At 43.1% G+C, this 23925-nt stretch overlaps 1 protein-coding gene and 2 non-coding genes across 5 annotated transcripts in view; all 3 read right to left on the bottom strand.

Annotated features, from left to right (window-relative positions):
- atg16l1 (ATG16 autophagy related 16-like 1 (S. cerevisiae)) overlaps window positions 1-23925 on the bottom strand; it is a 40455-nt gene that overhangs the window by 5016 nt on the left and 11514 nt on the right. For 2 of the 3 annotated variants that reach the window (XM_078209147.1, XM_078209149.1), the window contains exons 6-17: window positions 20793-20858; window positions 20420-20506; window positions 17655-17705; window positions 16532-16634; window positions 13739-13844; window positions 12045-12115; window positions 11345-11416; window positions 8448-8568; window positions 7347-7452; window positions 5306-5455; window positions 2491-2538; window positions 181-282 (exon numbers count right to left, since the gene is read on the bottom strand). In XM_078209147.1, coding sequence (XP_078065273.1) covers window positions 181-282; window positions 2491-2538; window positions 5306-5455; window positions 7347-7452; window positions 8448-8568; window positions 11345-11416; window positions 12045-12115; window positions 13739-13844; window positions 16532-16634; window positions 17655-17705; window positions 20420-20506; window positions 20793-20858 — 1083 coding nt within the window. The remainder of the gene's footprint in view (window positions 1-180; window positions 283-2490; window positions 2539-5305; window positions 5456-7346; window positions 7453-8447; window positions 8569-11344; window positions 11417-12044; window positions 12116-13738; window positions 13845-16531; window positions 16635-17654; window positions 17706-20419; window positions 20507-20792; window positions 20859-23925) is intronic. The other variant, XM_078209148.1, reaches the window with a different exon arrangement.
- LOC144491971 (small Cajal body-specific RNA 6) lies at window positions 10592-10856 on the bottom strand. Its single transcript, XR_013497539.1, has one exon.
- On the bottom strand, window positions 12884-13134 carry LOC144491973 (small Cajal body-specific RNA 6). Its single transcript, XR_013497541.1, has one exon.

Raw genomic sequence — 23925 nt, 5'->3', positions numbered from 1 at the left:
AGACTATTGGAACACAACTAAAATGGTGCCGAACAAAAACTTTAAATTGCTGAATTTATAACAGCCTAATTGCTTGAAGGCAGTAAAAGGTCCCTCAACCAAGTATACCCTTGGGCAGGAGGCAATCACAGTGTTACAAGCAACTATTACAGCACATGCTCAGCAGTCATTCTAACAAACCTGTGGTGCTTTCCCAGAGTTCTTTCTATCTTCCCAGATTCAACACCCCACACATAAACTGTTCCATCCGAAGAGCCAGCAGCCACAAACTTCCCATCCGGACTGGAAAAGAGAACATGAATTGGTGTCGAGTGATTTCACAGGGCTGGATCCCCTTGAATAAAAGCTGCGCATATTACACAAAGTCAATGCCACACTGAGGGGTTAATGATTCAAACCATTCAAACTGAGTCATGCAGTTTGAGGAGCTGTGACATGACTGTTTATTTGCTGATGAGCTGAATTCATGGAAGCCCCAGGAGGACTTACCAGGACAAGAGATACAGTAATGTAATGACTTGTTACTGGAATATTGATCAAGTGAATGCGAGTTTAAATCCCCTCAAACCAGTTTCAAAATTTGAATTCAGCTGAAAAATATCTTATAAATACGAAACTGGTCATCAGTAAAAGTGACCATTAACCAATTAAACAAAATACTCCTTCACTAATCCCCTTCATGGTCTACTGCTTTTAGGTTTGGCTCAGATATGACTCCAGTTTCAAGCCAAAATGGTTGACAACTTAACCGTCTGCTTAAAGGCCAGGCAATTTTTGCCAGCATTGTTCACATCTGAAAATAAAGATAGAAAGTGAGGTTTTTGACAGTGGGTGAAAATAATGAGCTGCTGTTTATAGGTTTTCAGTGGGTTAATAGAGTCAATGTCGTATACTCTGAGTATCCATTAATTACCAGCACGATACTCAGATTGGCCAAAAAATTTCCAGAACAGACACAGGCACATCTAAAAATTTCACGAGGCTGATCTGTCTGGAGCCTTGCATCATCAATAACAACAATAAAAAAAAACAGAAGATTAACTTTACCTGCCCTTGTGGATTGGATCATGAATCTTCAAACTGTTGGGAGGGCCCTGATAGGCAATTAACAATGTTACTGAGCCAGGTTAGCCGATGGCTCAGATCTCAGACGTAGACCCAAAAAGATGCCAGAGAGACCTGTTTAGCTTTACCACCAGCAATCAGCGAGGGTTGGAGGCAAGTTATGAAGCATCACTGATACTTCCCACATTTTGAGAAATGGGTCAACGAAACCAAGTGCTACCATTCAATGCTCTCATCATCAGGAACACAGAGTATTTAATGTAACGTGAAGATGATTTTAACTTGTAAATAAGAACATAAGAAATAGGAGCAGGAGTAGGCCATCTAGCCCCTCAAGCCTGCCCTGCCATTCAATAAGATCATGGCTGATCTGAAGTGGATCAGTTCCACTTACCCACCTGATCCCTATAACCCCTAATTCCCTTACCGATCAGGAATCCATCTATCCGTGATTTAAACATATTCAACGAGGTAGCCTCCACCACTTCAGTGGGCAGAGAATTCCAGAGATTCACCACCCTCTGAGAGAAGAAGTTCCTCCTCAACTCTGTCCTAAACTGACCCCCCTTTATTTTGAGGCTGTGCCCTCTAGTTCTAGTTTTCTTTCTAAGTGGAAAGAATCTCTCCATCTCTACCCTATCCAGCCCCTTCATTATCTTATAGGTCTCTATAAGATCCCCCCCTCAGCCTTCTAAATTCCAACGAATACAAACCCAATCTGCTCAGTCTCTCTTCATAATCAACACCCCTCATCTCTGGTATCAACCTGGTGAACCTTCTCTGCACTCCCTCCAAGGCCAATATATCCTTCCGCAAATAAGGGGACCAATACTGCACACAGTATTCCAGCTGCGGCCTCACCAATGCCCTGTACAGATGCAGCAAGACATCTCTGTTTTTATATTCTATCCCCCTTGCGATATAGGCCAACTTCCCATTTGCCTTCTGTTGCACCTGCAGACTGGGTTTTTGCGTCTCATGCACAAGGACCCCCAGGTCCCTCTGCACAGCAGCATGTTGTAATTTCTTTCCATTTAGATAATAATCCAATTTGCTATTATTTCTTCCAAAGTGAATAACCTCGCATTTGTCAACATTATACTCCATCTGCCAGATCCTCGCCCACTCACTCAGCCTGTCCAAATCTCTCTGCAGACCTTCTATGCCCTCCACACGATTCACTTTTCCACTTATCTTTGTGTCGTCTGCAAACTTTGTTACCCTACACTCAGTCCCCTCCTCCAGATCGTCCTCTAAATGGTAAATAGTTGAGGTCTCAGTACCGATCCCTGCGGCACGCCACTGGTGGGGGCTACCAAATTAAAGCATTAACCTGGTCTGTGCACTCGTAATTCCAAGACACAGGAATTTAACAGATGCTCCCTCATTAATGTTGTCCTTACATAGACATTAGACCTCAATTACCTGAATGTTACTCTTGTCCAATCTGACCCACACTTGAATCCAGGTGCGCTGTGAAAAGAAATTGTATACTATCAAAGGCAGCACAGGGACAGGCACCAATCACCCACATTGGTTGATGTGATGAAGTACGTTAAGTGTTTGTGTTACTGGACTATTAATCCAGTAGCTGAGACAAAATTATTCACAATTCAAATTTGACTACAGCTGCTGCAGCATTTAAATTCAGCCAATTCAATAAAAATTGGCAATAAAACGTTAGAATCAGAAATGCTGTCTATGAACTCACTGGATTGTCATTAAAGTCCATTTGGGGAGGCATGGTGGTTAGCACTGCTGTCTCACAGCGCCAGGGACCTGGATTCAATTCCAGTCTTGGGTGGTTGTGTGTGTGGAGTTTGCACGTTCTCACCATGTCTCTGTGGGTTTCCTCTGAGTGCTCCGGTTTCCTCCCACAGTTCAAAGGTGTGCAAGTTAGGTGGATTGGCCATGGTAAATGTGCGGGGCTACGGGGATAGGGCAGAGGAAAAGGGCATAGATGGGATGCTCTTTTGGAGAGTTAGTGTAGACTCGATGGGCAGGATGGCCTCTTTCTGCGTAGAGGGGCTCTGTCATTCTATCTGGTTCACTGGTGACCTTCAGGAAGGAAATCTGCTGTTCTTCCTGTTGCTTGCCACTTCAATGCATCACCCTGCTCTCCTGTCCCCATGTCCTATTTGCAATGTTCTAGTGAACCCCAAACTGGAGGAACAGCACCTCATCTTCCAATTGGGCACTTTACAGCCTTCTGGACTGAACATGGAGTTCAACAACTTCAGAGGATGAACTCTCTCCTCCACTTTCACCCTATTTCCATTATTTTATTCCATTTAATCTCATTCATCCATTTTATCATCCTTCCTTTTCACTTCTATTTTTCCACTTCTCCATTCTAGCTCTCCTTTCCACATGCCCCTTCCCCCTTGAGTGCAACTGCCACATTCCTCAGGCAGTCCTTTAAGAATCTGTACCTCTGTTCTGCTATTCACGCATTCTGATCACTTAATGGACACTCTTAGCACCTTCTCAGCCTTCTCTATCCTCATTTACATTCCCTTTGTCCAATTCCACACCCTCTCCCCTCCCACCCCAATAGTATAAATCTCTGCTGATTCTCTTTGCTCTGACAAAGGGTCATCTAGACTCGAAAAGTTGGCTCTATTCTCTCCCCACAGATGCGGAGAGACTTTGAGATTTTCCAGCATTTTCTGTTTTTGTTTCAAATTCCAGCATCTGCGGTATTTTGCTTTTATAATCTGGTGTTCTTACTGGTCTGACCTCTATGTGCCTCCAAACCCACCGTAATGTGGTTGACTGCTCTCTGAAACGGCCTAGTAAGTCACTCAGTGTATCAAACTGCTTCAAATGTCACTGCAGGAGTATCTTCAGCAAACGGACTGCAATGGTTCATGGTGGCAGCTCACTAGATCCTTGTCAAAGGCAATTAGGGATGGGCAATAAATACTTGCCCACATCACGTGCATGAATGAAAGAACGGACCAGAGGGTGATAACCAACCACATAGGCCGGAGTAGGACATCAATACTATACAGTGATTTTGTTGCAGGAGTTCCTCAGGATAGTATCCTAGTCTCAATCATCTCCTGTTGCTTCATTAACAACTTCCAACATAAAGTGAGAAGTTTGCTGACATTTGTACAGTGTTCAGTACTATTTGCATTCCTTCAGTTACTGAACAAGTCCATGCCCACATACAGTGACCTCGACAACATACAGGCTTGGGCTGGTAAGTAACATACACACTACACAAGTGACAAGCAATGACCATCTCCAATTCAAATTTAACGACCTTCCCTTGACATTTGGTGACATTCCCACCACTGAATCCCCCAACATCAATATTCTGGGGGTTGCCATTGAACAGAAACTTACTAGCTATATAAATACTGTGGCTACAAGAGGTCTGAGGCTGGAAATTCTGTTGCGAGTGACTCACCTCCTGACTCCCAAAACACGTCCATCATTTACAAGTGACAAGTCACGAGTGTGACGGAACAGTCATCACTTGCCTGGACGAGTGCGGTTCCAACACTTATGAAGCTCAACATCATCCATGACAAAGCAGACCTGATCAACACTCCATTTTCACATAGCTTAACCATTCACTCCCTCCACAATGAGCACCCAATAAGAGCAGTGTGTACCATCTACAAGATACACTATAACAACTTGCCAAAGTATCTTTTGACAGTACTTCCAAAACTGACCTCTACCACCTAGAACAAGGGCAGCAAATGCATGGGAACACCACCAGCTTCAAATTCCCTTCCAAACATACGTTGACTTGGAATTACGTTGCCTTTCCTTCACTGCCACCGGGTCAAAATTCTGAAACTCCCTCGTTATGAACACTGTGGGTGTAACTAAACCGCATGGTCTGCCAAAGTTCAAGAAGGCAGCTCACCATTATCTTCCCAAGGACAATTAGGGATGGGCAACAAATATTGGCCTTGCTCATACCCCATAAGCAAGAAAGAAAATAAATATGGACATGATCCTCAGATTATAAACAGGTGGAAACATAACAGTACTTCCTAAATGTAAACAGTCTTATATTGCAATTCTTTGGTATAAACAGAAAGATAGACACTGACTTATGGCTAGTTATAAAGAGTCATACAATTTTACAGTATGGGTTGGCCATCAAGCATCTATCTATTCTAATCCCATTTTCCAGCACATGGCCTGTAGCCTTGTATGTTATGGCATTTCAAGTGCTCATCTAAAGAGTTGAAGAAGCCTGGGCCACCCCAATTACCTGAAGGACTGTCTGGTGACATTTGTGCGTAGGTCAATGATCTTTAACAAATCATCTCTGGAGCAGGTGAGTAGCTCTGTGCGTTCTGGATTGAGATCGAGTGCCGTGATACGACCCTGTAGTTCCACCTCACGTACAATACTCTCCGTCCTGGAGAAGGAATATAATACACATAGATTAATATAATTCTGGGACTGTGGAGATCCAGCATCAGGTTATTCATAGAACTTGAAGTCTCACTCTTTGGTCATTCAACAGTGGTATTGTTACAATCTCCATGGAGGCCGACAACTTTTAAGGAGATCTGAACTTCCAGTTATTAGCTGAAAGCATGGCACAAAATTCATGGTTTAAATCTTTTACTGTAACAAATGACTAACAACACTACAACTGAACACTTTTTTGTTGGTAATTTATAAACTACAGAGAAGAACATCGCCTTCTACATTCTTCACACATTATGCTCACCACCGAATTATAGTCCTTTTGGCAAACAAATTATCCCAGCTTGGATTCCAGAACTCCTGCTTCTCAAGTAGTAACTTCGAGTAACTGTCACCAAACACTTTCTTCGGGTTTTAAATAATTTCCCAAATCCACCATTGGCAGCAAAGTTTGTTCCAGTGATTCTTCTTGCCCCAGCCATGCCAGGAGAAGGATGTAGGAAGTAACTTTTCAATGAGTGACCGTCTATCTCCTGCATCCGGCTGTGATAGCGCAAGGTCAAGCAGCTTTTTCTCTCTACTAACCATACAAAACCTTCGTTGGTTCTCTATGATAGTCACTGATTTGTTGGGAAGCCTGTAACATGATCTCAAAAAATCAGCTTTCTCTGCTCTCTTCCCTGTGGCAATGTAATACACAACCTTGTAGTTAGGTAGTGATGCTAATTAGCTATCTTTGATCCCAACTAATTTTCATCTTAGAATTAAATGGACAGTTTAAAGTAGAACTGTTTACAACCTGGTACCTTTAATGCCCGCCTGGGACTTCAGGAGAACCCATCTTCTCATTGCAAACTCATGAGACTCATAAAACAATCTAAGGCTTCCTTTCATGTCTATAACGATCAAATTACTCAGGCTTGTCAGGCAGACTGCAGAACAGGTCACATCACTGCCTTCATTTACCCCAAGTTTAAATCTAGTCTCAAAATATAGTCCTACAAATCTCATAACTGTAATAATGTCTAGACTGTTATAATGTGTTGATATAGATGGAAAGCACAGAACTGAAAAAGATCTAGCAATCTTCCAATTCCAAAATGAATACTTCCCAGTTGGCCATTCTGTTAAACAGCTATCTAAATCAGCCCATATTCACTGGCACTTAGAAGAATGAGGGATGATCTTATTGAAATGTATAAAATTCTGAGGGGGCTTGTTGGATAGACACAGAGGCTCTTTCCCTGATGGGAGAGCCTAGTATCTTGGGATAAGGGGTCGGCCAGTTAGGACTGAGACAAGGGGAAATCACTTACTCAGAATTCTCTCCCAAGAATGTTGTGGATGTTTGGCCCCATAGTATATTCAACCCTGAGACTGATATGATTTTTAGTCACTCAGGCATTCAAGGTGTATCGAAATAGGCTGGAAAGTTAAGTTAATGCTCAAATTCAACCATGATACTGAATAGCACAACTGGTTCAATGGCCCGTATTGCCTACTTATGCTGTTCTTTGTTTCTTAGATAAGTCTGCATAAAACTCTCTAGCCTATCTGTGCCCACTATCCCATCCCACGGGCAGCTTGCTCCACATGTTCACCAAATTCTGCACAATTTTCTGTGCAGCCTCAAAACAATGTCCAAAGATTGAACCTTTGGTCCTGCTTCTGCAGTTTGCAATAAACTCAAATGCATTCTCATCTATTCCTTGAAGGACTTGATAAAAATCTCAGTGTGAGCTCTTATTCAGAGTGAACAGTCATATAAATTGTCCAGTCAACAATACTTAGCCTTTTGGCATTTGTATCCATAACATGATAAGTTTTCATATGCACATTAAATGATTCTGGAGAAAGGACCATGACAAACATTTCACCTGATGTCCCAGAACCGAATCTTCTTGTCAAAGTGCCCACTCATAACGCATTGCTCAGTGCAAACAATGTCATTGCAGCTCGAACCAGCAAATACAGTCTTTATACCTGGAACAGAAAGAGAGATGGAAATAAGACACAACGATATTCCTTAACAGCTTGATTTTGTTTTTTCCATATGACTTGCATGCTAATATTTGCACACATCAAGATGTTGGGGAACAGAACACTTCCCCACTGTTTTCTTTAAAACATTGTGTTACACATTGTTACTTAGATCTGGCTCCCCACCTGCTGCTCGCATGCATCTGCCAGGCATTGGTGAGCTGTCTACTTGATATGTGAGTGAGTCTCATCTTGTAGGCCCGTGGATGGTGGGTGGGGGCAGATGTGGTAGGGGAATGAGCTGTGAAGAGGGGAAAAAGTATAGTGTTCAATCTATACCTCACTTCAACTTTATGAAAAGGAGGCAGAGGTAGCACAAATTTGAACACAAATTGCTGGAAATCCACAAAAGTCAAGAGGTTTAACAATTGACTTTTTGAGTTGTCCTGAAGTTTTTTTTCCTCTTGGAATGTTTTCTCTCTTTGGGCAATGGTGGATTGCTGGGCACTTCATTTCTTCCCCCCTCATCCCCTCCCCAGCATTTTCTAATGTGTCTTTCTCCTTCATTGAAATCTGTACAGCTTCCTGAGGTAACATTTCACCAGGTCCAGTGGTCTCCTCAACATGCAGGAAAGAGTGAGTGATTGAATCATGGAAAGCACTCACCTAATTATGTCCTGCACCCCATTTTTACACATGTGCAATCGAGCTGAATAATGATCAGACCTGGGGACCGTGGTTAGTTTTCTCGATCCACAGCTCACGTATGGCCCCAATTGCTGAAAGTAGCTACCTTGACAATGAAATGTGCGACTTTCTAGTGGTTGTGGCGCACTGCTACAGTGGTCAATAGGTCACTCAGCTACTGGCTGAACTATTTTAAGCTGCTTCCAAACAAATCACAGCCTGGCCTGTGACTGCACTGGATGAGGAGGAGAAGCTTTGCATTGCAAACTGTTTCTTGCCACTTCCTTTCACATCACCCTGACGGTACTTACAGATCTTACGGCTCAAGTCCCACAGCTTGAGAGTTCGGTCATGGCTACCCGACACTACTCGGGCATTGTCCAAAAGGAATTTTGCAGAAAGTACCTTCCCACTGTGTCCTGTCAATGTGTGCTGTGATGGAAAGAGAAGGCACAAGGAGCAAGTAGTCAATGTTAAAACTATAATGTATAAAAAGTGCAATCAGCTTCATGCGCTGCTCTACTCAATAAAAGAAACCTGCATTGATATAGCATCTTCCATGACTACCATACATAGCAATGCTTTACAACTGATTAAAAACTTTTGAGCTGTAGTCACTGTTGTAATGTAGGAAAGTCAGCAGCCAACTTTTGGTCAGCAACCTCCCACAAACAGCGGTATGATATTGACCAGATAAACTGTTTTAGTGATGTTAATCGAAAGATTATTGGCCAGCAGACCAGTGAGAAGTCCTCTGCTCTTCTTCACAATAGTGCCATGGGATTCTTTGCATTCATCTGAGCAGGCAGATGGGACCTCGGTTGAATGTCTCCTCTGAAACAAGGCATTTCCAGCAGTGCAGTACTCCTCAGTACTGCACCAGAGTGTCAGTCTTGATTTTTGTGCTCAAGCCCTAGAATGGGACTTGAATCCAAACCTTGTCCTTCACAGAAGCAAATGTCACTCTGAACATAGCCTTTTTTCCTCCAAAGAATTGTAAAGCTTTGCTTGAAAATCAAAACTCAGACCAATTTCTTGCTTAAAGCCACTCTCAGGAGTGATGGGACATAGGGGTAACTGAGCATGCGATTCCAGCAGAGCCCGATTTTAGTCATACCGCCAATGGGCTTGCCGTGTACGAGTCAGGCACTTCCCCACAAGAGGTTAAAGCAAAAATAGAAGCTCCAGCGCTGTTTAATGTGGTTCCTTGATTTGGGAGCTGGAATAACCCCAAATATCAACACCAATCCTTTCCTGGACAAGAATTGAGAGAATAGCACCAATCCTCAATTTACTCTGGCTGTGAGTGGGAGTCAGGAGACACATGAAGCAGTAATTCTGCTGGAGGTCACTGTTAAAAGACAGGTGTGCTGCAAAGGGCAGCATGGTGGCACAGTGGTGAGCACTGCTGCCTCATTGCGCCAGGTTCAATTTTGGCCTTGGATGACTGTGTAGTTTGCATGTTCTCCCCGTGCCTGCATGTGTTTCCTCCGGGTGCTCCAGTTTTGCTCCCACAGTCCAAAGATGTGCAGGTGTGGTGGATTAGCCATGTTATGGGATAGGGTAGGGTGTGTGCCTGGGTAAGATGCTGAGTCGGTACAGACTTGTTGGGCCCAATGGCCTCCTCCTGCACTGTAGGGATCTATGGTTCTAAATGGTTCTCAGATCAAATGAGGAACAAGACTGTTTTAAATAAAGTCCTATTGCACTCGGCTATAAACATGAAAGACGCATACATACGCTTCATCAGAAGACATGTTCTCAATGTTATAATGTTCATTCTTATAAAACAGGATATCCTCCAACTTAGTACACATCTCGTGTGCTGGCCAACCACTTCCTGTAACACTTTCACACCAACCTCTGTGCCATGTCCAAACTACCTATTTCTGAGCCTTTTAAATTTTCCAGCTCTGACAAAGGATCACACACCCAAAATATCAACTGATTTTCTCTCCACAGGGGATAGACTAGGACTCCACCCACTGCTCTCTACGAAGAGCTCTCTTTTACTTTCAAATCCTTCAATACTGCACCTAGTTAATAAAAGCAAAGTACTGTGGATGCTGGAAATCTGAAATAAAAACAGGAAAGGCGCTGGAAAAAGTCAGCAGGTCCGATAGCACCTGTAGAGAGAGAATAATTTTGCGTTTGTAAGACTCAGTTTTGCAAACGGACTGCATTGAACTGAACACTTCACCTGGAGACACTGCTTCCCTTTGAGTGCACCCATTCCTGTGGAATCCCCTCTCTCTTTACACACATGCCTATCATTATCATTCCATGGCCTCTCTCCAAAGAAGAGTCAAATATTGCTCAGTAAAATCGGTAGTGTTACAGGAAGTGCATGCTACCCACAAGACTTAAAACACATACAAAAGAAACTGAGGTCACACGCCAGACATCATGCTTGATTAGATGCAAAACTTCTTGCATTGCAGGGTTTATCATGCAAGGTCTCAGTTTTCAGTTTGCAGTCAGGCAATGGAAACAAACCCCACAGCCCTAAACACTCCTGAGACGAGTAAGTTTGTCAGATGCATACTGCAGACATGCTCCAAATCTCTCAAACGGACTAAAGCAGCAGCATCAATTACTATCAGGAACCCCTGTACCATCACAGCACACCTCCAGCAGGATGGAAATTGCAGGGTTTCCTGGGAGCGAGAATGTGGGGTAATGCCCCATGCAGTCAGACCTTTTACCTATCATCATTGACCTCTGTATGGCAGCTTTACCTCGTCTCGTCAATTAAGCATGATGTCATATAAACACGAATCATTGGCCAGGAAATGGTTAGAATAATTACTGTTTTAGGCCTTACTTTAGGATGTCAAAGCCATGGAGAGGTGCAGAGGAGAACTCCAGAATGAAACAAAATATGGGAGGCTTCAGTTTTAGGAGATTAAATGACCTGGGCCTTTTCATTAGAATAGAGGTGGTAACGAGGTATTAGAAATTCCAAATTTATGACCACCCGCTGGTGAAACCATCTACAGACACTGGTCATTAAGCAACCGGTCCTTTAGAAACCGGGTAAATGTTTATCACATGAACATAATCTCACTTCCCAATTCATTTCCATTCATAACAAGAATAAAGCATCATAAGGCACTATACACAGGGAGGATATGAAGGAAGCTGCACACCTTGAGGTCAGAAGAACACGAGTAGATTGAGAAAGCAGGCTCGTGCAACTTCAACTTACCCGTAGCCGGGAGTCATCCACAGTCCAGATTCTGCTAGCAAAGTCATTGGAGGCAGCTAGCAGATATGCACCCTGAGAAAAGAGATTATCTTAATACTGTGCAAATAAAATAAACACAGCTACATCATCAAAACAGAGCATACCATGGCTAGTACTTAGCGATATTAACCACAACAAATTCATCAGCAATGTATATTGTAAATTCAACCAAGGCAGTAGTTGAAACTAAATTATCCTCAATGACCCAGGGCAATGAGTTTGCATGTGCATCTACGAGGGCAAAAACTTGATTTTAAACATCCCTGGGTCAACTATAACAACACTGGTTTGGCGCAGAGCAAGCTCTCTCCACAAAGTCCCACAAACCATTGACTAGATACACACCAGATCTCCCTCGACACTGCCCCATTATGTACTCCCTGATTCTTGGCCCTGGTCATTATCTCGGTGAAAGCTAATACAGATGGTGGACAGGGATAGAATCAGGCTCAGTGGTAAACCCCTGCTCTATCTTCACCAATGGCAAATAGGCTGCACAATCTCTTGGCTCACACATGAAGAATGGCCAATTAGTTGAGGCACTGGAAGGTTGGCAACACTTACAAAATCAATTTCCAAAGAAGAGGGACATTATTTTGTAAGAAGTAAATTAACTGTAACTTTGACAATGACTGAGAAAAATGGATCAACTCTGACTTACCATGCTGTCAAATTCCAGGCTGGTAATCCCAGCATTACTGCCAGTCAGTGAGCCCTTCAATTCACATCTTCCTGTACAAAACAAACAGCACCGTCTCAATGTATTCAGTGTCACAACCACACAATCTTGGCAAGACACTTATTTTTCTTTAGTTTAATACTTCTGGATGATTCCCACACTCGGCTGGCAATACAATCTTTCCATTGAAGAGATCTAGTTTCAGAACATTCCCAGGCCAAGTAGAGGATGTGTTCCATAGAGGTAAACTCTGTATAATCCCTTAGGTGGTAGGGTGCTGCAATTGTCCTCCATACCCTGGGTTAGGGACCTAAAAATCTTCTAACCTGCTGTTTGAGATCATCGAGTAAGGACAGGACTGGGTGAAGATGCACCCCATTCACCCACTGGCCTCACACGTTAAGTATGATCACTTGAGCAAAAGAAACTGAGGATGAAGGACTCTGCACCTCAGTAAGAGCCAATATTTTTAAGGGAAGAAAGAGAAAGCAACTTCAAAATTAAAACCCATCTCCAGAAGTAGGCCATATGTGCTATACCTGCAACACCAAAGTACTATGGTGACGATGTGGGAATCCCAAGAACAAACTTCCAAACCATTGACATTGGCTGCCAGCTTCAGGCATTTCTTCATTGGAATCGAGTGCAAAACTATTAAAAACAGTTGGAATGAAGCATCCCTGAATGGCTGATCAAGTGTTCTTGAGTCTTGAATCAGTCTTGAATAGCATAATATTGGTATGCAAGACTGGATTAATTATCACCAGCATTTCATATTAGCATCTAGAGCAACACAATACACATCGCCCTTTCTGAATGGAGGTCTCAGCTTGAAAACTTGCGGTCATGCACCAGAGATAAATCCCACAAAAAGCTCCTATGTGTTTCATTCTGTGAGATGCCCACTGTAAAGACATTCCAAATCTCTGAAAGAACATCGATTGAAACAGCAGCATCAGTTACTGTCAGGAGCTCTGCTACCATCACAACGCAACTAGTGCAGGATGCCTGGGAGCGAGCATGTGGACATTTAATAAAGTGCCATCAGACCTTTTACCTATCATCACTGACCTCGGTATTTTAGACAACTACAAAAAGACAACACTGGCATATGGAAAAACTGAAACATTACATCCACATCTCTCACTGAGGCAATGAACAACATATTGAGCAAGACCCAAGGTTTATCCTCAGTTAGTGCTGTGAAGTCAGGCATCAGTGGGACTGGGGGAGGCAAAGCATCTCAGTCCCCCTGAAATGCTGGGAAGGGAAATGCAATAATTAGCCAAGGTGCCTGATCCCTACCTGGAAAGCACATTTGTGTGAAGGTTGAATGAGGACAGCATCAGGCTCAGTTATGATACATCCCACGGTGCTATTGGTGCTGTCTACATTCTCCATTTGGCAAAACTCAAAGAATGCTTGGCATCTGTGGAAATGCATCCTGTTGAGAGTTAATGCCCATAGGGAGGGAGAGCAGGGAATAGGAAAAAAAGCAGCTAGAGTCTCAAGGCTTGTGACATGTGAGTTGATGGCATAAAGGTACCCAATCAAATCCTGAAAAAGACACTGGAATTGGCCATAATGCTGATAATAAAGTGGCCACAGACACCAGAATCAAGTTCAGCTCGAGTCCAATTAATTACCTGGCTAGAGTGTAGATTTTTTTCACATACCTGATGAGACCTCCCAGAGTTTAACTTTCCGGTCTGTCCCACCTGTCACCACCACTCGGGATCCTGGACTGAACTGGACGGCGTTCACCTCTCCGTCGTGAGCATCCTAAAAAAAATCCAGGGCAAAAATTGGAAAAAACTATGGATTACTGTGGGATAATCTTAGACAGGAAACCCTTACCAGACAGTTTTGGGCAGTAGAAATTCATCATGGGAATGGGAGCAGGATTGTGTGTTAAAATGGCAAGCAATGGGACAGTCAGGGTCCGGATTGCGCACAGACTGAAGGTACTCAGCAAAGCGATCACCCAGTCTATAAACGTAGACTGGGTGATCACTTTGCGCATAGGCCAAAGGTGCTCGGTAATCAGGACCCTGACCTTCCTGTTGCTTGCCATTTAAAGTAAAAGTTTATTTATTAGTCATTAGTAGGCTTATATTAACACTGCAATGAAGTTACTGTGAAAATCCCTGAGTCACCACACTCCGGTGCCTGTTCGGGTACACGGATGGAGAATTTAACACGGCCAATGCACCTAATCAGCACGTCTTTGGACAGTGGGAAGAAACCAGAGCACCCAGAGGAAACCCATGCAGACACGGGGAATCTGAACCGGGTCCCTGGTGCTGTGAGGCAGCAGTGCTAACCACTATGCCACCCACATACGATCCTGCTCCCATGCCAACACGTTTGTCCTTGGCCTGCTGCAATGTTCCAGTGAAGCTCAATGCAAACTGGAGGAACAGCATCTCATCTTCCAGCTGGGCACATTACAGCCTTCTGGTCTCAACATCGAATTCAACAACCTCAGATGATTAGCTCCACCCCACCTCGACCCCTTTGTTTTCATTTTATTTAATTTTTTGTTGTTCTTTGCCTTTTGTTTCTTCATTGTCCTTCCCCCCCCCCCCACTCTTCCCTCCATTTTATCCTCCTACCCTTACCTTTTCTCCCCCTTTCCCCTCTTTTGTCAATTTTACCTCTCCCACCCCCCACATCTACATCTGTAAGTTTACCCTCCGATTTCAGCTTCTCTGCCATTTGGCCATTCACATCTTCCATTCTCTCTATGGACTGCCATTAGCCTTTCCCCTTGTTTTTGTGGCTATGACTCATTATTCATTACCTCATCCAGCAGTATAAATATCTCCCACTTTCTATGCCTTTTAGCTTTGACAAACGGTCATCTGGACTCGAAACATCAGCTCTTTTCTCTCCTTACAGATGCTGCCAGACCTGCTGAGATTTTCCAGCATTTTCTCTTTTGATCCTCCATGGAACGTCCTGAGACTCTCTCTCCAAAACATGGGACTGAATAGCAGCATTACATACTGGCAGGAACCTTTGTACCATCACAACCACCTCGAGCAGGATGGTTTCCAAGAACAAAGTTATGGGAGTGACCCCTGTGCCAATAAATGACGTTTACTATCATTGAACTTTACATTTACTTACAACTCACCGAGGTAGCAGTCAAAAACTGCACCAGAGTTGTAACCAAGACACAGTGAACATAGATAGGCAGACTCTGATGTTGCAACCAACAGCCATAAGACTGGTCCCTTCACATTTACGCGAGCTGCAAAAATTTAGGCTCTTCAGCCTCAACAGGACATTTCCAGGAGGTTTAATAAGATTGCAAATTGTGCAGAAATGTGCACTTGGAATGCTACATCAAACTGAATCTTGATAGTTGAAAAGACACATGATGAAACCACTGAAAAGCATATTTAGAACTTAGATCAGGAATTCTCCTTCATAAAAGGTGAGCAATACATGCAAAGGTCTCCTAGATGGAGCAATGTATCATTTAACAGCTGGATGCAATGACAAATGAAATTGTAAGGCCTTCCTAGTTAGATAAGAGGGGCAAATGGATCCATCCTTAACTGTTTCTTTCTTCCAAATTTCAGTCACAATCACAATGCAAATCATATCAGAATTTCCACTCATTTACTCTTTGGACATGCCCGACTGTCAAAAAAATCATAAGGGTTAAGAATGCTACTGTTGAATGAGAAAAGGACATTAAGCTTGAGATGCCAGCTCCTTCCAATGTCGTGTGGAACTGTCAAAACACTCAAAGTATTCAGCCTCCCTCTGAATGTACTAAAATTATAAAAATGTTACAATAGCTAATAATCTACATTATGCACTCATCTTCGAGTCCTTAGAAGTCACTGCACTTCATAAGGTAGTTAATGAGAAGTACTTTGTGATATTCCTTACAGATATGATAAAAAATAGTTTAAATACAAGCGATTCGTTAATCACATTTCAATCAACTTTTCTGTCAAGTCAGTATTTTATCTCAGCTTTCTTACACTTTTTCTCAATTATAAAAAAAAGGATACATCGTTAGTTTGACCCACTTGAGTCAATATCGTAGTTAGAGTTGGTATTGTGCAGTATATTCCCTAGACATTCCCTAAACAAGTGGATTGCAAAGATCTTTATATTCTTGTGCATTCCCATACAATACTCACTAGTCTAAATGGACACCATGGTATTAATTCAATGATCGGGAACTCAGTCCAATAGTTGAGACCCAACGAGAAGCCAAGGGAGGACTCGCAAAATTTGGCCTTTTGTGCCTCTTGAAGAGCCAAAATGCATTGAATTTACAACACAGAAACAGATCTTTTCACCAAATTAGTCTCTGCTGGTATTTATGTTCCACATGAGCCTCTGCCCATCCTACGTCATTTAACATCATTTTCCCTAGTAGGGAAATCCTTCTATTTCTTTCTCCCCCATGTACTTATCTAGCCTCCTTTTGCTTGAATACTCACAAATACGTGGCGTGCCGTGGTGGGGAGTCGCATCTCATTGCATGGTCCCGTACGGACACTGGGAGCATCAGTCACAGTTCCGTGCAATGTTGGTGAACGTTTTCTAAAGGTAGCAAACACAGATCTCTCATTTACTCAGCACCTGCAGAATCTGTTAAATAATCAGGTATCAACATGCACTTGGAACAAAGTGTGTAATTTTACAAGGGTTCTAGGATCGAATAGTAAGGGGGGGCGGGGTAGAGAAGTAAGACTCAATAATTGATCTAGAACACATTAGACCAATTGAAGAAATATTGAAATACAAGTAGCTCTGATGGCTCAATGTGTAGCCCAGTGTTGATTGTCCAGAATAGACAGCCCAATTCCATTGCTATGCAGGTTTAGTTGGATATCACTGGGGACAAGAATTGATCTAAAGCTGGAGTGGCGAGGGGATGAAAATTGGCCTGACTTTCTTCTCCTGATCACTATTCTATGACTCCTGCCGGAGACTGAGCATATATAGTTGAGGACAGGTCCCTAGCCTACGCCAAAATCATATGTTGTCACTCATTGCTTAGTGTTACACGTGAAGATTGGCCACATGCGTTGTGGTAATGGAGAGCAAATAGTGACTAAAGCACTGCACCCAAAGAGGAGAAGATAGAGTGCAAATGGCCAGTTTTGGGGCAGGCTTTGTACTCATGTTTGGGATGTGGCCTATGGCAAATTCACAAGATTGAAAATTGATTTGAAAAAAAAACCAGAAGAAGTGTTTGAAGAAGAAGGGTTTCTTTATAGAAGACAGAGTACCACTGAATATGCTTTACTGGCATATTCACAAACTTAATTTCTGCAAGGTTTCTCCAATTCTCAGTGCTGTTGGACTTGTAACTTAATCTGGATTCACTGCTGCAGATAGGTGAAAAGCAAGAGCAAAGTGCTCACTGCATTAGTATAAATAGCTTCAAGGAACAGGAGAGTATGGTATAGGGTATGGCACAGAGTAGGATGGATAGGGAAATGCATAATTGTAAGCAAGAAAGAAAGATAAAATGCTGTCTGATTAACAACCGGTCTTAGATCAAGTCACATTTTAAATACACGTCGAAAAAGAAATGTGGGGAAGTGCCTAACCTACCCAAAGATACTACTGATAGAATCCAAGAGACCAGACGTCTGCGAAGTCCTTCTACACAGAACAGAGAAGAAATGACCGTCAGTGTGAGACAGTGCAGTTCAATCAATGTCCACTCACCTTCCGTCCATTAACTGAAACCAGAGTGGAGTTCAGAAATCTCTTTCACCCATCTGACACTGCTCCCCAAACACAGTCACACAGGTAAGTACTCCCTGAACATACAACAATGAAACCCCTCCTATATTCACCTAAAGATCTGACACACTCTACAACTCCAATCCTCCCCAAGCACTGTCAACCTGGCAGACACGTTTCTTGCACATCCCTAGAAACTCAGCAAAGTGGCACTTCTTCACATGCATAACTGATCATGAGCGCCTAGAGGCTATTTCCTAAATAGGGTGGGGGCTTCAGAGTCAAGCTTGTTCGTATCCTCACTCATTAACCATACAGGGGCATCCACACAGGCCATGTTCTGCCATCAGTCATGGATGGCCAAAAGCAGCTGAAACAATGTATGATATTTATTATCTGGGTGGGACAATGGGTCAGACAAGTCTTTTCACACTCTGGGACTGGGTGGGACAATGGATCAGACACTGTTCTTTCACACAATCTGGGTGGGGAAGTCTTCTTTCCATTTGCCATCCCAATTTACGACCTCGCCAAGTGCATTTATTGACTTAATGCCTCCAAGGATCTGCATTGAGACAACTCCAATACATTTCTTGTAGGGCATGTGTAGTCAACAGTGTACTTAGTCTTGGCTAGACTCAAAATGCAATGTACCATTACCTTTATAATTTGCTTTGACTCGTCAGCATTTATTTACACTACTGCTGTACTCATTGAAAGACCATGAGAGCTCTCCAGAACCATATACCATCATTGTTTCCTCTGCATATACTCAAAATGCTAAATGAGCAATACTGTCTATCACTGTGTCTCAGTGTTCCTTACATCCCACCATGAATATACAACTGGGTTACATTTAAAGCTGAACTTCACCATAAACCACCGTTTATCATTTTACATCTATTACAGTGCTGCTCTTGTGAGGGGCCACTTTGCCAGACTGCAATGATGGCAGGGGAGTCTTGCCTGCCTGCAGTACTATTGAAAATTCAGGTACATGCTAACTACAATTTTTTTTCTATTTTGTATATCCAGAAGCAGTCCTTGACAGTGATAAAAGATACTGAAGAGGCAAAGTAACATAGGCACTGGAGGTTCTCCATCATCTCCTGATCCTGACTAACGAGGACAATAGCAGCATCCCAAATGCAATTAAGAACTGCTGCCTCAGCACAGACCAAGACCGAAGAAAATACTTCTCTGTTGTGAATGAGTCACCCCTTACCTACTGAGGCTTTCCACAATTCATGAAACTTTATAAATGTTATCTCACGCTGCAGGGCGGACCCACGAAGCTTGTGATACCTTCACGTTAATTTGTTCCCCTCAGCAACAAGACTGTACATTCAGTGAAACCATGGTCACTGCTGAATAATTTTAATGCACAATTTTTGTCTGAATTCTAAGCATCAGGAATCTCAGTTCTGAGAATAGTTAAAAGTCTGGTTAGTTGGATTTTTGGGGGAAAAAAAGAGGAAACTCAGATTGCATTTTATAAGATCATGAAGAGAATTAATAAAACTGATTGAGGCAAATCGTTCCCTCGGATGAAACAAACAGTCAGTTTTGGCACAGGGGCCCCCGAGTGACTACCTCCTGTGTCATAACCGTTCTAAACTGTTAAAATGGCAAAGAAAGGAGCAAGAAGTCAGAAGGAGTTTCTGCCTTCAAAGGGGAATTCAGCTGCTGTAAGTTACCAGAAAAGGCTGTTGAAATGGACACTGTGAAGTGGGATAATTAAATGCGTTTGTGGCATGAGAATGGATTGAAGATGTTGAGCAGGTGGGGTTGATCTATAGAAACAGATGAAGCTTGTTAGACTTTGGCCATTCCTCAAAATGTTTGATCCCACACATTATTGCTGGGACAGAGTTTGGAAAAATTCTAATATCATTAAAAAACATATATTTTTGAAGAACTACATTGAGCCTGAAGTGTAATGTTCAGGAAGCAAATATTTGCCCTCCATTTGCAGGAATCATGATAAACAATCAGCAGCATAGCTGTAAATTCTGTGTAATTTTCTTTTGAAGACTTACACAACAGTCTAACACTGGTGGGTACAGGTCTCTCACTGGTGGCAGTGATGGGAAAAACTGACGTGTAGTTACATTATAGAAGCACCACCAACAGAGAGGCAAAATCATTTAAGAGTGTGGTGTTTGGGTCAATTTTCTCTCCTGAAGACATGCTTGTTGACCCCACTTAGTGGCCAATCCACGTGCACGAATTTAGACAGCGGATTATTGCCACCAACACAATCGCACCTTCATCTGTGTCCTCACACAAATACATTTTCCAGCAGGGGTCACCAAATAGTCATCAGGAACATCTGTCCCAAACTCTGGGTGTGTAGAATCAACCATCACCCGGTCTGAAATTAGCTGCCGCAACAAAGCTAAGAGTTTGAACCTGGGACCCTCCCTACTTCCTCCTGGCTCAATGCTACATTGGTCAGCACATTCAGCCCCAGAGCAATCAGTGGAGCTAAAGAAAATAATCAGACACAAATTATAAAACACACTGAACTCAATTGTCTGTTACAAAGCGGTCATTAACCCAGTCTTTCAAATATCCTAATTTTCTTTACAAGTCCTTGCAACTTCCTACAACTGAGATCAAGTTCTCACCTGGGGGTCCTGTGTATTGCTCGCACTGGTGACGTTTCTCCAGATGCATCGGGCCCTTCCTCACCAAGCACCTCTATATCATCATCACTGAGAGTCAGAGAGCAGAAGGAAAGTAAATGTCAGTCATCAACTTCACTAAGGACAGGTACAATTGCCATTCACAGAGCAGCAGAAGCTCACTCTGCACCAGGATTGCTAAATGATTGCACAGTCATGTGCAAGCGCATCTTAAAGGGAGTGTTGCTGTGCGGGGCCTGTTTGTTAAACTGCACATAATGTTCCCGATTGCTGCACAATGCACGGTTTAGAGGGAACATTGCAGATCGAGTGTGTCATGCACTAAAAAAAACTTACTGCAAGAGAAGCAACTCACGGATCAATATTCAACGGTTCTTTAGCAGCCTCCGCAAGATCCTTTTTCAGCTTTGCCTGCCGTCTCCTGAAGAGGGGTGGAAAAGGCCCAGGTTAGGAGAAAAAGGTGAAAGGAAGTGATAATCTCTATCTGAGCCATGCATACAGTAGTGAACTTCAAAGTAGAATTCAGATCCAACAAAACTTCATCCGAGAGAAGGGCGCTAGCCCTGTGAAGTGGAACAAATCAAACATCAAGCTTCAGTTTGAAGCCATTAAATGGAAAAAGACGTTGTTCAAATTGACCCGTTTCCTCTTTATACACTCACAGGATACAGGCATCTTTGGCCAGGCCAGCATTTATTGCTTATCCCCAGTTGTCCTCAAGGTGCTTGTGGCGAGTCCATTGGAGGAAATGCACCATCGAGTACAACAGTATGTTGGGAAGGGAGTTTCAGGATTTTGACTCAGACACAGTGCAGGAACTGGGATACATTTCCAAGATGTGGAGATGCCGGCGTTGGACTGGGGTAAACACAGTAAGAAGTTTAACAACACCAGGTTAAAGTCCAACAGGTTTATTTGGTAGCAAAAGCCACACAAGCTTTCGAGGCTCTGAGCCCCTTCTTCAGGTGAGTGGGAATTCTGTTCACAAACAGAACTTATAAGACACAGACTCAATTTACATGAATAATGGTTGGAATGCGAATACTTACAACTAATCCAGTCTTTAAGAAACAAAACAATGGGAGTGGAGAGAGCATCAAGACAGGCTAAAAAGATGTGTATTGTCTCCAGACAAGACAGCCAGTGAAACTCTGCAGGTCCACGCAACTGTGGGAGTTACAAATAGTGTGACATAAATTCTGATTCTAGGATCGCATGATAAAGACTCAGGAGGAAAAAAGCAGAAATATTTATGTGAAATAGTGTGACATAAACCCAATATCCCGGTTGAGGCCGTCCTTGTGTGTGCGGAACCTGGCTATCAGTTTCTGCTCCGCGACTCTGCGCTGTCGTGTGTCGCGAAGGCCGCCTTGGAGAACGCTTACCCGAATATCAGAGGCCGAATGCCCGTGACCGCTGAAGTGCTCCCCAACAGGAAGAGAACAGTCTTGCCTGGTGACAGTCATTGGGTTTATGTCACACTATTTCACATAAATATTTCTGCTTTTTTCCTCCTGAGTCTTTATCATGCGATCCTAGAATCAGAATTTATGTCACACTATTTGTAACTCCCACAGTTGCGTGGACCTGCAGAGTTTCACTGGCTGTCTTGTCTGGAGACAATACACATCTTTTTAGCCTGTCTTGATGCTCTCTCCACTCCCATTGTTTTGTTTCTTAAAGACTGGATTAGTTGTAAGTATTCGCATTCCAACCATTATTCATGTAAATTGAGTCTGTGTCTTATAAGTTCTGTTTGTGAACAGAATTCCCACTCACCTGAAGAAGGGGCTCAGAGCCTCGAAAGCTTGTGTGGCTTTTGCTACCAAATAAACCTGTTGGACTTTAACCTGGTGTTGTTAAACTTCTTAATACATTTCCAAGTCAGGATATAATTGAACTTGGAGGGAACCTGCAGGTGGTGGTGTTCCCATGCATCTGTGACTATTGATTTTCTAGGTGTAGAGGTCATAAGTTCGTAGGTGCTACCAAAAGGTGAGTTGCTGCAGTGCAAATTATAGATGATACACACATTGTTGCTACTGGACAGAGGTGGATGGAGTGCTAATCAAGTGGGCAGCTCTGTCCTGGAGGGGCTGAGTTCCTCGGTGTTGTTGGAACTGCATTCATCCAAGCAAGTGGAGAGTAGTCCATTACATATTCCATTACACTGCTGACTTGTACCTTGTAGATGGTGGACAGGCTGCAGGATTCCTAACCTCTGACTTGCTCTTGTAGTTAGTGTTTATATGGCCGGTCTAGTGCAATTTCTGGTGAATGGTAAATGGTGACCCCCGCCCCCCCCCCCCCCCCCAGGATGTCCATAGTAGGAGATTCAGTGATGGTAATACCATTGAATGTCAAGAGAAAATGATTGGATTCTCTCTCGTTGGCAATGGTCAGTGCCTGCCATTTATGTAGTGCGAATGTTACTTGCTATTTATCAGCCCAAGCCTAGACATTCTCCAGGTCTTGCTGCATTTGTAAATGGACTGCTTCAGTATCTGAGGAGTTGCGAATGGTGCTGAACATTGTGCAGTCATCTGCAAACATCCCCACTTCTGACCTTACGATGGAAGGAAGATCATTGATGAAACAGCTGAAGATGTTTGAGCCTAGGACACTACCCTGAAAAACTCTTGCAGTGATATCTCGGGATGAGAAGATTGACCTTCAACAAACAGAACCACTTTCCATTTTGCGGATTCTGAATCCAACCAGTGGAGAGTCTGTCCCCTGATTCCCATTGACTTCAGCTTTGCTACCACTTCTTGATGTCACACTTGGTCAAATGCTGCCTTGATGTCAAGGGCAGTCCCTCTCATCTCACCTTTGAGATTCAGGTCTTTTGTCCATGTTTGGACCAAGGCTGTAATGAGGTCAGGAGCTGAGCGGTTCTGGCAGAACCCAAACTGTGCAGCAGCGACTAAGTTATTGCTCAGTCTCACATCATTTTGCTGATGATTGAGAGTAGACTGTTCGGGCTGTGATTGGTTGGATTGGATTTGTCCTGCTTCTTGTGGACAGGACATACCTGTGTAATTTTCTATTTTTCCGCTTTTGTTGATTCTGATTTGATTTATTATTGTCACATGTATTAGTATACAGTGAAAAGTATTGTTTCTTGTGTGCTATACAGACAGAGCATGTCGTTCATAGGGAAGGAAAGGAGAGAGAGCAGAATGTAGTTAGTCAAAGCTAGGGTGGAGAAAGATCAACTTAATGCGAGGACCATTCAAAGGTCTGATGGCAGCAGGGAAGAAGCTGTTTTTGATTCGATTTGTTCGTGATCTCAGACTTTTGTATCTTTTTCCTGACGGAAGAAGGTAGAAGAGAGAATGTCCGGGGTGTGTGGGGTCTATAATTATGCTGGCTGTTTTTCCAAGGCAGCAGGTTAGACAGAGTCAATGGATGGGAAGCTGGTTTGAATGATGAACTAGATTTCATTCACCACCCTTTGTAGTTTCTTGCAGTCTTGGACAGAGCAG

The sequence above is a fragment of the Mustelus asterias genome, chromosome 3 (genome assembly GCF_964213995.1).
Source record: "Mustelus asterias chromosome 3, sMusAst1.hap1.1, whole genome shotgun sequence".
NCBI classification, from domain to species: Eukaryota; Metazoa; Chordata; class Chondrichthyes; order Carcharhiniformes; family Triakidae; genus Mustelus; species Mustelus asterias.
This window is presented reverse-complemented; position numbering and strand designations above follow the sequence as displayed.